This window comes from Alosa alosa, chromosome 24 (assembly GCF_017589495.1).
Source record: "Alosa alosa isolate M-15738 ecotype Scorff River chromosome 24, AALO_Geno_1.1, whole genome shotgun sequence".
NCBI classification, from domain to species: domain Eukaryota; kingdom Metazoa; phylum Chordata; class Actinopteri; order Clupeiformes; family Clupeidae; genus Alosa; species Alosa alosa.
Window position 1 is genome coordinate 8,606,634 of NC_063212.1, and position 13,709 is coordinate 8,620,342.

Genomic DNA, 13,709 nt, shown 5'->3' on the forward strand with positions numbered 1-13,709 from the left:
TCCACCATCAAAAACAAATTACTCTACAACAGAAATTGACAACAAGCATCATTTGAGACAAATTGTGCTTTGGATTGAGTTTTTATTTGTTATTGTTATTTTTTATTACCAAGAAAAATCTATTTTTTACTGAGTCATTAGAGGAAGGACTTTTGAGGCAGGCTGCACTTCTCAGGCTACAAGGGGTTAACGCATTTCCGTGTTTTCAGCATGAAGCTGCTTGCTCAGCAAAATGTGTACAATTGCTTTTTCAACTGAGAGGAAGCAGTTATGCAATATTAACCTCTCTCTTCGATATCTTTGTTATGATGGGATGGTAATGCACATGCATAACAAGATACATAAAAGAAGTCCAGCACACCAGTATTTGCTCCCAATTATCTTTTTACTCATTCAACACGTTTTGACATCAGACTTGTCTGATGAAACGTCACAAACAAGGAAAAAGATACACACACACACACACACACACACACACACACACACACACACATACACACACACATACATACACACACATAAATACACACACAAACACACACACACACATACACACACAAACACTCATATCAGAGATGACCGTACTGCATACCATTATAGGCTACAATCAATAGTTAAATACCTAAATTAAGATGAATTTAAGGTACAATATTGTGATTTTTACATGACCCACTGAAGTTGTATTGATAGCAAACTGCCTCACTTGAGTACTGGAAAGGTCACAGTTGCACATACTCTCATGTAACCCCTCAGACTTCCTTCTTACATGCCACGTCCGCATTTTGCCTGCGCAGGCCACTGATAAAAGGACAAAACAGATTTGGGTCTATCACTTGTTATTGAGAGGTTAATAGAAAGTGGACATGGCAGAGGACATTCTTGTGGATGTGGACAATAGTGAAGAAGGCAGGTCTTACTGGGACCAAGGTGACAAAATATCTACCAGTAAGATATTCAACAAAATGGGCATAGGCAGACATAGCAAGAAAGGTAATTTGGTATCTATAAATACATCAACTAATTCATGTGGCTCATTAACAACCTTCACTGTCAATTGTAACCTATATTGCATTCATAACACTAGATATAGTGTTTATGTATTCCATTAATGTACTGATTCTGAATGTTAATGAGTGTTATCAAAGCACTCATTAACATACACCTATTGCCATTTCTATCTATTCTTTTAATTGTATTTATTTTAGGGCTGTCAATCGATTAAAATATTTAATTGAATTAATTACATACTCTGTGATTAATTAATCTAAATTAATCACATATATAATTTTTGCTCCAGTGACGAACTCCGGTTATCAACACCATCAGGCCGTTTTTTAAAAGTAAATGTTTCAATCAATGATCTAGGCAGCACATTTTCTTCTCTCTCCTTCATTTTACAGTCTAATGGTTACTGACTAGAACGGCTCAGGGTCAAATAAAAGGTCATACGGAATCTGTGCTATTTTTTTTTAATCAGTTATTTTTCCTCAAATTAATTAATTGAAATGAATCAGTTATTTTGACAGCCCAAATTTATACGTAGTACACTACCTCAAGACATGAGACTGAAAAGCCTTTAAAATCAGAGAGCTCATTTGGTTGGTTGATCTGGAATATCTACTGTAACACTGAAACTGATTTCCTCCCAGCCAAAAATTAGCCTGGCCAATCACAACCACCTATCCGAGGGTGGCCTTTATACAATGACAGACAGATAAGCACCATTGAGGCACTCTTATACGCAGTCAATGCCTGCACTGATCAGTCAGTCAGTCAGAATTGTATCTCTCTTGAGACCTGCAATTAATTCTGTCCTCTGTGGGGGACATGAGTCTAAAGTTGCCTTCACATTTGGTCGGTTTAACGGGCCCAAAACGGAGAGTGATTACTCCACCCTAGACTGCCCCAGCTGGTCTCCGTTCACATTGGCTCTAAGGCTTATTGAAATGAGAACCTTTCAGGTGAACTTTCATTCACATACAGCACAGTATGTTTACAGTACAAATGATGCCACTGCATGCTTCCCCCAGGATTCAAGCTGGCTACAGCGTGTTTGGGGGTGCTGTGTGTGATTCTACTTATTGTCATCATATCACACAAATCACACAATAACTGCAATAACGACAACAGTGATGGGACATTTCAACGACTAACAGCTGACAACAATGTGACCCACAACACAGTCCAGTCAGAGACGATTTACAGCAACCTGAATAAACAGATGAACCTCTTGCTGACCAGTCACAACATTTTGATTCAAGAGAAGTCCCTAATACTGACCCGTTACAACAACTTGACTGATGACAGAAACCTCTTACAGATAAGTTACAACGATCTAATCTTACAGAAGTCACAATTAAATAGCAACTATACCAATCTGAGCAGAGAGAAGTCTGATTTGCAAACTAGCAACGCCATGCTGTCTGATGAGAAAGCCCAGCTACAGGCCAGTTACAACAACTTGACCAGAGAGAGAGATAATCTTCAGACGCTGCTTACCAAATTAGGTGAGGGAAAATGTAATGACTTACAATCTGTGGAATATGTTTTACATTTCATTATGTACAATTAGGGAGCTGTGTTTATAGTCTGCTTCTGTGTTCCGTTGCATGTTTGAGCGTCTGTGGAGACATTGTTAAGATGATGGTAGTATGGAAGTAATGCAGAAAATATACCTTACCTACTTACCACCCTAGCTTATTCCTTATTAAGCCTCTGGTCCAGGGGTGTCAATGATACTGGCCCGCAGGTTTCATATCCAGATTTTTTGGATACAAAAGGAAAATTAAATAATGAAAAAATATATTCACCTCCAGTTGTTTGTGACAATGTGTTATAAGCAATATCTCTATAATAAATTGATGAATCCTACCATTACATACCATCATCAGGAAGGAAGATGCAGAGAAAAACTGACATGGAAGGTAGGGTATTTCAAGAAAGGAAGAACAGCACACGATTTGTACTTTTTGCCCATAGGTGTAGTGAAGGAGTATATCAGTATGACACCCGTGTTCTGGTCATAAAGTCTCAAATTCTTTCAAACTTGCTCAACAGATTCAAGACTTGCAGATGGATGGATTGCCAGAAAACCAAGTCTCTACAAAGTCAGCAGTGAGAAGAGATCCTGGCAGGAGAGCAGAGACAGCTGTTTAAACATGGGGGCAGACCTGATCGTTGTGAATGACATAGAGGAGCAGGTACAGTAAAATATGGTCATGTTGTAGTTTAGTTTTTATATTCTATTGTATATACTCCTGCTACATTGTAACAGGCGTTGGGAAACAAAACTTACTATCAGCTTTACCAAGCCATTTATTTGAATGGAGGACAAAAATAGGTAAACACTAGGATAGAAATGAAAACACATTATTAAGGGTAAACACATCTGTCAACAAGAGGCTCAGTAGTTACATTGACACAACATGATTTATAGATATGACTAAACATTACACAATAACATGAGAACACCTCACTCATTTAATTGCAAGACCAGTATACATTATTCCATTCACACTTGCAGATCATTATGGGAACACTCATTCAACTGTACAACGGTAACCAACTCACTGATGTTACAATATTATATAACTGTCTAAATAGACAGCAATTGATTGCAAATAGGACGACACAAACAGGCCAAGGTTTCTGATTTTGGACTAAACAGCATGAATAACAGATTGTCTTTTATGTTGTTGTAACTTCACAGAAATTCCTATTACCATATAAGAATGTCTGGATTGGACTTTCAGATACTGACAACGAGGGTGTCTGGAAATGGGTAGACGGCACACCACTGACCATAAAGTATTAGCATTGTTACCTCTACCATAGTTTGCAGCTATCTAAAAATGTCATAAAGCTGCGTAGATTTTCTTGGTCAAAGCATCTCTTTGAAAACATCACTGAATCAGCCAACTGACAGAGTGAATTTTTCATAGGTACTGGGCACCTGGTGAACCTAACAATGCAGGGAATGAAGACTGTGCAGAAATCTCCTCAAATGCTGCCAACCCTATGAAAGCTTGGAATGATGTCCCATGTTATAGTTCATTTCAATACATTTGTGAGGACCATTTCTAAGAACTTCTATCAGTCTCCACTGATTAAGTCAATATATGTGTATGAGCATTACAGCAATATCAATTACCATAATAAAAAGCATAAATTAACTATTTGCAATCAGGAAATGCAATGCAAAAGGCAATGTTTGTGTTCCATCCTCTGTACCCACTGAAAGCTGTGTAGTTATAGTTCTGCTATGTGTCTGTGTAGAACTGTGCAACTTAGCTTAAAGGTCCAGTCAGCAACCGTTCGCGTACCATATTTTGTCACATTCAGCGAACATCTCCTTATGATCCGCTAGCTTCCCATCCCATGAGTAGTACTGTACAAAAAAAACCCGGTCTAGGCAGCCCAGGCTCCGAAAACTGTAATCAAACAAAGTGGGGGTAGCATGTCCCCCAAACAAAAATGTGCACTGTGTGGAGTTTCTCTGGGAATAGGGGGTGAGCTACCTCTCTGGTGTTTGTTCCTTGATTTTTATATAATGTACGTTGCTTTGGACATGTCTGCTAAGAAATAAACTTGTGATGTAAGCACAATTGCTGACTGCACCTTTAAATTAATTCTTCTTATCGCATACACAAGATGATAACAAACATGTTTGTGTTACTAATTTTATTTGTCTGATGTCCTAACCAAAGGTTTTCTCTGTATATATTCATATTGTCCTGAACATCATAGATAAAGACAGGTAGAAGTGGGAAACCCTGGTTGTTTGCGTATGGTATCATACAGTAAAATGCACCTTGAGCTACCAAAGCTTACAATTGCATAACAAAAGGGTGCTGATCACAAGATGTTTAGGATCAACTAAATGATTGAAATGTCATGTTTTGTGTCAACTGTGTTCTCTTTCACCCAGCAAATGTATTCATTCTGACTTGAATACCATGGACACCATGGAAACTCAACTGATGGGACTGGATATTTAGTCAGGAATATTCATCACTTTACACCACTAGATGGAGCACTAATTCAAGAGCACAGTCTGACAGATTATTGACATCGAAACACAACAACCAATCCAATATAATCCTTCCTTCAATATAGAGCATGGATACATGTAAATTACATTTATTTTCCATTTACAGAACCAAGACTGTTTAAAAACTTCATTATAAGTTAAATGACTGAATTCAATATCAAAAATCTTTAAATCTGTGATATGAATTAAAGTGAAACACCTAGTTTGAAACACCAGTATAATCCAAAATGTTATCATCTTTTTTTAGGGGCAACAACAAATCAGTCCGGGCTATTATCTTTGTAAAAAAAAAAAAAACACACTCACACTCACTTCTAATGCCATCACTTTTCAGGAGGAATGAAGCATTCCTTTAATGAGCTGTTAAGGTGTCAACAAATTGGGCCATGACTATGTGTCAAGAAAAGTAATGCCATGCATCTCATACCATTTTATATATGTTCATGTACTTAAGCTATTTTAGTCTTTTCTGTTTGATTTTGGTTATTTAGTCAACAACAAATGATTTTGGAGAGAACTGGAAAGCAATACTGTAAGATGTAACAATATATGAGGGCGTACTTAGTATCATCTTCAGCAAAGTCTGGACACTTCCTCATTTAAAATTGAGGGCGTCAGCATTTCAGTAGTCGCCCTCATAGGGGATGTACTGAGTTTCTGGGAAATACTTTCCTTTCGATTACCAAACATTGTGTTGTTCAGTGACTGGATCTGGTTAGAAACCTTCCTATTGTCTCTTTTTTGGAGATCAAAGGCATATCCTTACACAGAAACTATAAAGACTACAGCATCCTGTGCTCATTTTGGTTCTAGCATGTGAGAGAAAATGGCATCAAATCTTTTGGTTGTGCTCATATATACATGTTATTTTTGTGAGTTGTTGATTCCTGACACTTGGTTTATCCAATTATGTAAAAGGAAAGTACAGTAAATGCTTTTCTTTAGCCTGGAAGCAAGCCTGAATTAAACCCCGCCCACAAAATTTGTGGTTGGGAAATTCGGTCTGGACTTGTTCCATTGAGAAGCCTCTATGAGAACTTGTACGGACCAATCAAATCGTCTGGGCAGGCGTTATATGATGATGGATAGATGAGCAACCATAGGCACATGTGAGCAACGGTGCCTAGTCATTCATGTCACCTGAGGACGCTTCGGTTGATTTTGTTTACAACAAAAAGGCTGTCGTTAGAAAAGCTAGATGTTTATGTCGCTACCGCGCTCCCAAGCACAATGAGCATAGCGATGTACAAGATATTGACAGCACAAACTTTAAAAAACTAACAGAAACAGACTAACAGAGGTATTATGATAAATGTGACATCTGCATTACGCAAATTAATAATAATAACACTAACTGGCATCCAGTACCTTGATGGTCAGTAGAGATGTGTGTGTGGGTGTCGTGTGTGTGTGTGTGTGTGTGTGTGTGTAAAGAAATATACTATTATACACAGTGTCTTTATTGTTGATGATAATGATAAGGAAAAATCCTGAAATAAGTAGAAACTAGTAGTCTTACTTCCTCTTTAACCATCATGTTCCTGAAAGTACAGGAAGTGCCAGCTCTGTGTGCTGTATATCAGACTATTCATTTCAGGGTAAAACAGATCTGTTCCCTCTCTCTGCAGTCAGTCAATCAAAGGGATACAAAATGGAGATGACTGAGGCAATTGTTGAGAAAATTGATGATGAAGAAAACAACAAAGATTTTGAAATACACACCAGTAAGACTTTCAACAAGATGAGCATATCCAGTATTAGTAAAGAAGGTAATCTTGTTGTAAATAATAAATAACTCAGCTTACATGATGTATTACATGATGTGGCTAATTGCTTTCTTGTTCATTGTATATTGGACCAACATTGTAGTTCTCTAGAGAATACGTTTAAACTGTAATATGTAACTGTAACATGATTGAATCACTCTTGTTTAATTAATATATATATATAAATGTTGTATAAAATATGTATACAACATTTTTCAAAAACCTTAGTTTTCTTCTGCTGCAATTCTTCTTGGTTTTCAAATCATGTACACAGACATAAAAGGCATGATTTTATTTGATCGGCAGCAGACATACAGAAGTTTATCTTATTACCGCAACTGCTGTGCAACAACAGCTATGACCCTAGACCACACTGTGTAGTTACACGTGCCTGTCTAGTAGTTGCAGCTAGTAAAGGTAGAGCCTGTATTATCAGTGAAAGAAAAACGATTCGACTGCGCAAAATAGAAATAAAATCTCAATTTAATGTAGAAAGGGACAGCAGCAAGCAAAGGAGTCCAGGGCAAGTGGGAGTATTGTCTGCATCAGGACATGTATAGATATGAGACGATAGTGTCAACATTGTATATATGGTACAGTATATTTATGGTTTATCCCCTAGCCCAGGCAGAGAGACATATTAATCACGACATCACTGTTCTGTTTCTTTTTAGAGGGGATGCATCCCCTGTATTGAAATCCGGAGACTTCTTATTAGAGGGGATGCATCCCCTGTATTGAAATCCAGAGACTTCTTATTACAGTGCATGAAAATGCACTGTACTGTTCTTCCTAGGCTTCTTCTTATTATTACAGTGCATGAAAATTAAATGCACTGTACTGTTCTTCCTAGGCAACAACTTCTTATTATTATTCCGCTTACCACTTTTTCCGTACGCTATTTCTCTTGAACAGTTTAACTTAGAAACTTCATTTAAACTTTGTAACGTAGGTATTCAAACGGACGAAGCTGCTATGTCTTTTCAACTTTGAAACTTTTATACTTTTTAAACTATTAAAGAAAAACTTTTTAAAAATCCCCATAGACTTAACATTGCCGATTGTGACATCATAATACGGCCGTTAATGAATGTTGATATTTAAATAGTTTAATGGCTGTGTATAGGTAGATATTTGACGATAACTGAAAGTTGGAATGGCTCTAATGTTTGCTAGCAGTTATGCTAAGATTTTTAACTATGCTAACCATGCTACTTAGCTAATGTTTTATAGCAGTGCTAGCAATGCTAACATGCTAACTTAGCTAACGTTTTCTAGCAGTTTTGCTAAACATGCTAGCAATGTTAACTATGCTAACCATGTTACTTAGCTAACTTAACTAACGTTTTCTAGCAGTTTTGCTAAACATGCTAACTATGCTAGCAATGCTAACATGCTAATTATGTTAACCATGTGACTTAACTAACCTAGCTAATCATTTTTAGTAGTTATGCTAACTAGCATGCTAACATGCTAAGTATGCTAACCATATGACTTAGCTAACCTAGCTAATCATTTTTATCAGTTTTGCTTAAAATGCTAACAATGCTAACATGCTAACCATGCTAACTAGCTACAGTGGGTAGGAGTCATAGTTGATGACAAGTGTTGACATAGTTGATGACAAGTTAAAAGTTGTTGATAGACAGCTAGTTTAATAGATAGTTTAACCCTTAGAACCCAATTGACGCAAAGTGCATCAAAAAACACACCCTTTCTTCTCTGTTACATTGCTCCGCGACTGTTCATCGCAACGAGATAAAACCTTTATTGCATGACAGAGAAGAAGTGGGGCTTTCCAAAGAGACTACACACTTGTCTGTGCGATCAAGTACGAAAATTTAAAAAAATCATGAAATTAAATTGCATCATATTTACAGTTTATACTTCTCTGCGTTCACCTGCGCACCCATTACTCTCGTTTGAATTACTCGCGAACCCGTGATCGCATAGATATGGCAAGCATATCAGATGAAAGAGGAGAAACAGGGCTATCCATTGGTATCATGGATATCGATCTTTCTGGCTTATAAAAACAGACGAAGTGACTGCAAAATATTAACGTCATGTACACAAACCAATGCTGCACACCCATTACTCTCTGAGTAATTACTCGCGGACCCGTGATCGGATATATATGCCACACATGTTAGATTAAAGAGGAGACACAGAGCTATCATTTGATACCAAATACATCCTTCTGGGTTATAAAACAGACGAAGTGACAGCAAAATAATAACTTCATATAGCTGGACTTACCCCACGTTTTTGTCTGTTTTTGTGGCAAAGCATGTTTATAATCCAACGCTATCATCGTGTGTTTCTCTATGGCAAAACATGTTCATAATCCGGTTTTGAGATCCTAGCAAATTCCTGCATGGCATCCAATTCAAGGCTACCATTGCATCCCAATTTGTTCAACAAAGAAACACCTTTTTTGCCTTTACTTTGTTCATGGCAATGCAGTAAAAAGTTGAGAATCATCATGAGTGCATACACCATAGTCACACATGCTAACAGGCAAACTTGGGTCAAGTCAGGTCAGATCAGTTTGTGTCACAATATATGGAGCGCAGAATGGTCATTTTTCATCGCTAAATAAAAAATGGCATTTATTTCCGTAAATCACACACCACATATTTTTGTAAATTGCTCAGCCCCAGAGTATCCCTCCAACATGGCAATTATATTGCCCGTTTCAGGACAGTCAGCCCTACACACACATGAAATGCATGTAGAGCTATGAGCTTGCTGTGATGAGATACAGGTCAAAATATAAGATTTTTTATAATATGATTTTTATATTTTAATTCTTTAAAAATCAAAATAAAATCAATGCTAGTACTAATACATGATGGCAGATCTGGATAGCCTAGACTCTGCTGAAAAAAACAATATATAATATGTGTGTGTGGCACTTACAATGACCAGAATAAATCCTTATGAATAAAGGTAGTGAAAATGCCCTAAAAACAGCTTAGGGTTCTAAGGGTTAATAATAGTTTAAAAGTAGACTGTTTAAAAGTTGAATGTATATAGTTTAAATGTTTAAAAGTTGAATGTAGATAGTTTAAACGTTGTTGATAGACAGCTAGTTTAATAGATAGATAGTTTAATGATAGTTTAAAAGTAGACCGTTTAAAAGTTGAATGTAAAAAGTTCAGTAGTTTAATGGGTTAAACTTCCAGTCTGTCAACAACTTTTAAACTATTTACCTTCAACTTTTAAACGGTCTACTTTTAAATTATCATTAAACTATCTATTAAACTAGCTGTCTATCAACAACTTTTAAACTATCTACTGTCTATCAACAACTTTTAAACTATCTACATTCAGCTTTTAAACAGTCTACTTTTAAACTATCAACTTTTATTAAGCTATGCAACCGCCATGTCTATCCTAGCATCACCGTAGTAACCGTCTCTGTATTATCTGTTTTAACTATTAAAGTTAAATTTAATTAATTCATTTTCATGCACTGGTAATTCCTTGGAATTGTATTTCTAGTTATTATTATTATTATTCTTTTTACCTTTTTGTGCGCGCTATTCAGCCCAAACCGCTTAACGTACAAATTTGGTTCAAACACCGTTCCGTAGATCTTCCAAGGCTTTACCGTCCTATCTGTTTTTCATTTTTGAGAAGTTTATACTTAATAAAAAGTGTAAGTTTATACTTAATTAAAAGTGTATTTTTTCCCCCATAGACTTGAATGGGGGCTGTTCCCAGGCTAATCAGAACACTGGCACAGGTGTCACCTGTGAGAAATCCAACTGTCTCAGGTTCTAAGCATACAATCTAGCTCTACCTGAACTACACACCCTGTTAAAGTGTTTCCTGTGTGTCAAAATAAAAGTCCCAGCCATATCTCATGCATTCAGCATTATATCTCCAGAACGGCTTGACATACATGCTTCAAATTTGGTACGAGTGTTTTTATGGACTCAAAGGTGAAGTGAGTTGATGTTGGAGGTTGAAGGTCAAATGTCAAGGTCAAAAACACCTTGAATGTGATATCTCAAGAATGCCATGTCACACAAGATTCAAATTTGGTTACTCCAAAAGCACCTTTGCAGGTATCACAATTACCCTACCAACCAGCTAGCATCAAGCTCAACAGCCCCACCAACACCCTAACCAGCAGATTGCATCCCCTTGTGTAATTCCTCGGAATTGCATTTCTAGTTTGGTTTTAATTTTCACTAATCAAGCAAAGGCAAGGTACATGTTGCATGGAGAGTCTCTGGAGACAAATCTTGTCAGTGCTCAATATCTCATTACATGATGTAAGTGTATCTTTGCCTCAGTGTGTTTACAATATACCCTGTATGTCTCCCTCAGGATCCTACAAGCTGGCTACAGTGTGTTTGGCGGTGATGTGTGTGATTCTACTTGTTGCCATCATATTATTCAAATCACACAGCAGCAACAACACGAGCGATGGGACATTTCAACAACAGACTCTCGACAACTTGACCCATGAGATAGTCCAGTTACAGTCCCGTTACAATAATCTGACCAGAGACAGAGACCTCATACAGACACTTTACAACAACCTGACCCTTCAAAAGTCACAGTTAGAGGACACATTTAACAACATGACCAAAGAAAAAGAAATCTTACAGAACATTTACGGCCACTTGAACACTGAGAAATCTCAGTTACAGAGCAGTTACAACAACTTGACTAGAGAAAGAGATGAGCTGCAGAGCCTACGTGACAAATTAGGTGAGTAAAAATGTAATGATTGTCAGACTCTTGCACAAAAAGCTCATGCAAGTGTCCTTAGAGGTTGCGCTGAAATAGAAGGTGTTCTAAAGTCTTCTTTATGCCTTCTAACATAAGGTATTATGCAATAAGTTGTTTCATTTTCATTAATGTTGGATGTCTCGTATGCATAATAAATGGATCTCTGCCATTTGTGAGACATGCAGCCAATGTGATGTGACTTTATTTATTATTAATCCTCTGGTCAGAAAGTCTCAAAGTGTGCCAATGTAAACATTCCTTAGTGTCACGGCGCATCATGGATAAATGGATTCGCAGAAAAACAAGCCTCTATAAAATCAGTGTTGCAAAGAAATCCTGGAGTGAAAGCAGACAAATTTGTTTAAAAATGGGGGCAGATCTAGTGATTGTGAACGATGAAGATGAGCAGGTGAGATCAAATGATATTACACTAATGTTCATTAAGGACATGATCTACACATACCTTGATTTTTTTTTTACATTTTCATTCAAGAGTATGATTTAGTTGACATATCAACATATCAGCATTGTATTGCATACATGTCACTTCACAGCAATTCCTAGCATCTTACAAGAATCACTGGATTGGTCTTTCGGATACTGAAGAGGAGGGTGTATGGAAATGGGTGGATGGCACCGTGCTGACAAACCCGTAAGTAAAACCCAATATTAAGATATTGTTAAACTAGTGTTGTTTTTCTGGTGGAAGCATGTGTTGGAGTGCTCACTCACACAGCCTATTTAATCTAGCTACTGGGCACCTGGTGAACCTAATGATGTAGATGACGCGGATGAAGAGGATGGTGAAGACTGTGCAGAAATCTCCTCAGATGCTACAGAGTTTTCAAAAGCTTGGAATGACATGCTGTGCTCAACTAGATTTCAATATATTTGTGAGGACCATATTTGAGCATTTCTATTAATATCCTCTGAATCAATTCTCTTCCTGCCTGTATGTGCATTATAGAAATGTCTATTGCAAAACACCATGGGAAATAGTCACCCGCATCCCTCTTGCAATGTTAAATTTAATCTTTACATTTTTAATCTGGGTCCGGGATCTCCAAAGACGTTGTTGATTTGTAGTCCATTGCCTTCTGTGGGTCCATAAAACGCTGCTCAGTCCCACCCAGTAGCATGATTCTGAATGTGACGGGATGTCTGAAGCCAAACCGGGCACCCGATATGTTCTGTTATTATGTTCTTAATTACACATTGGTAATACTAGACTTACAGTTTCTAGCATAATTTCCACTGATTACATTTGTGTCTGGTGTAAATAGTCTAGGCCATATAACCTATTCACCATTACTAAAGCACAGTCACAGAATACAAAGTGTAAAGGTTGCTGCTAATAACACATTTTGTTTGTTTGTTTCTTTGTTTGCTTGCTTCACTGCAATAATCAAAATATTATAGTAGCCTATTTTTCATAATCAACGTGTGTTCATATAGCCAGCAAATGTACATCTCAATATTGTTTTAGAAAATACCAAGATCATCATGTATAGGCCCATTTTATTTTGACATTGATAGTCGATAATCAGGGCATGGATAGATTTTCTGTTAGGAATACTCACAAGAAATGTTTTACACAAGAGTTTGGAGATTTGATGTGTCAAAGAGGAATAGTCCCACACTATGAGAGCAACAAGGTTTTGTATTTTCTCTTGAGGGAAGTGCAGTGTGTGCTGGGTCCATTCTATTGTAATGTCAACCAACCATGGATGAAAACAAAAACAAAAGTAATAATGTGTCATGTATTTATCATTATTTATAAAATGTCATAAACAACGTGTGTGTGTGTGTGTGTGTGTGTGTGTGTGTGTGTTCACTGTTTCTGTATAGTTGTGTTTGCATATAACATAGCCTCTGGCTGGCCTTTGATAGAGGGCATAGTGGCGACACCAAATATAGTGTAATGCCATTAACCATTAAACTATTAAAAGGACAAAAATAGCTGTCACTGGAATGCACACAGCTCTGCTACATGAAAACATCAGGGCTTCAATCCCAGCTGAGCTTGTGTATATTCTCTATGTGAACGTAGGACTGCAGCACTTGCATTAAAGGGACACCAGGCAACGTTTTTATGTTAATTAATCATCTTCGTAAGTCGTATATGGTTAAATGACTCATTAAAG

The 13,709-nt window shown here is 37.1% G+C and overlaps 1 protein-coding gene across 1 annotated transcript; it reads left to right on the forward strand.

The window, feature by feature from the left end:
- The first annotated feature begins 858 nt into the window (after window positions 1-858).
- On the forward strand, window positions 859-13,317 carry LOC125289051 (macrophage mannose receptor 1-like). The gene is made up of 10 exons (XM_048235720.1): window positions 859-990; window positions 2,031-2,507; window positions 3,058-3,200; window positions 3,710-3,807; window positions 3,942-4,081; window positions 6,679-6,819; window positions 11,158-11,544; window positions 11,829-11,974; window positions 12,120-12,217; window positions 12,316-13,317. Exons 1-10 carry the CDS (start codon window positions 864-866, stop codon window positions 12,473-12,475), a joined length of 1,917 nt encoding a protein of 638 aa, XP_048091677.1. The 5' UTR covers window positions 859-863; the 3' UTR covers window positions 12,476-13,317.
- Window positions 13,318-13,709: the final 392 nt, after the last annotated feature.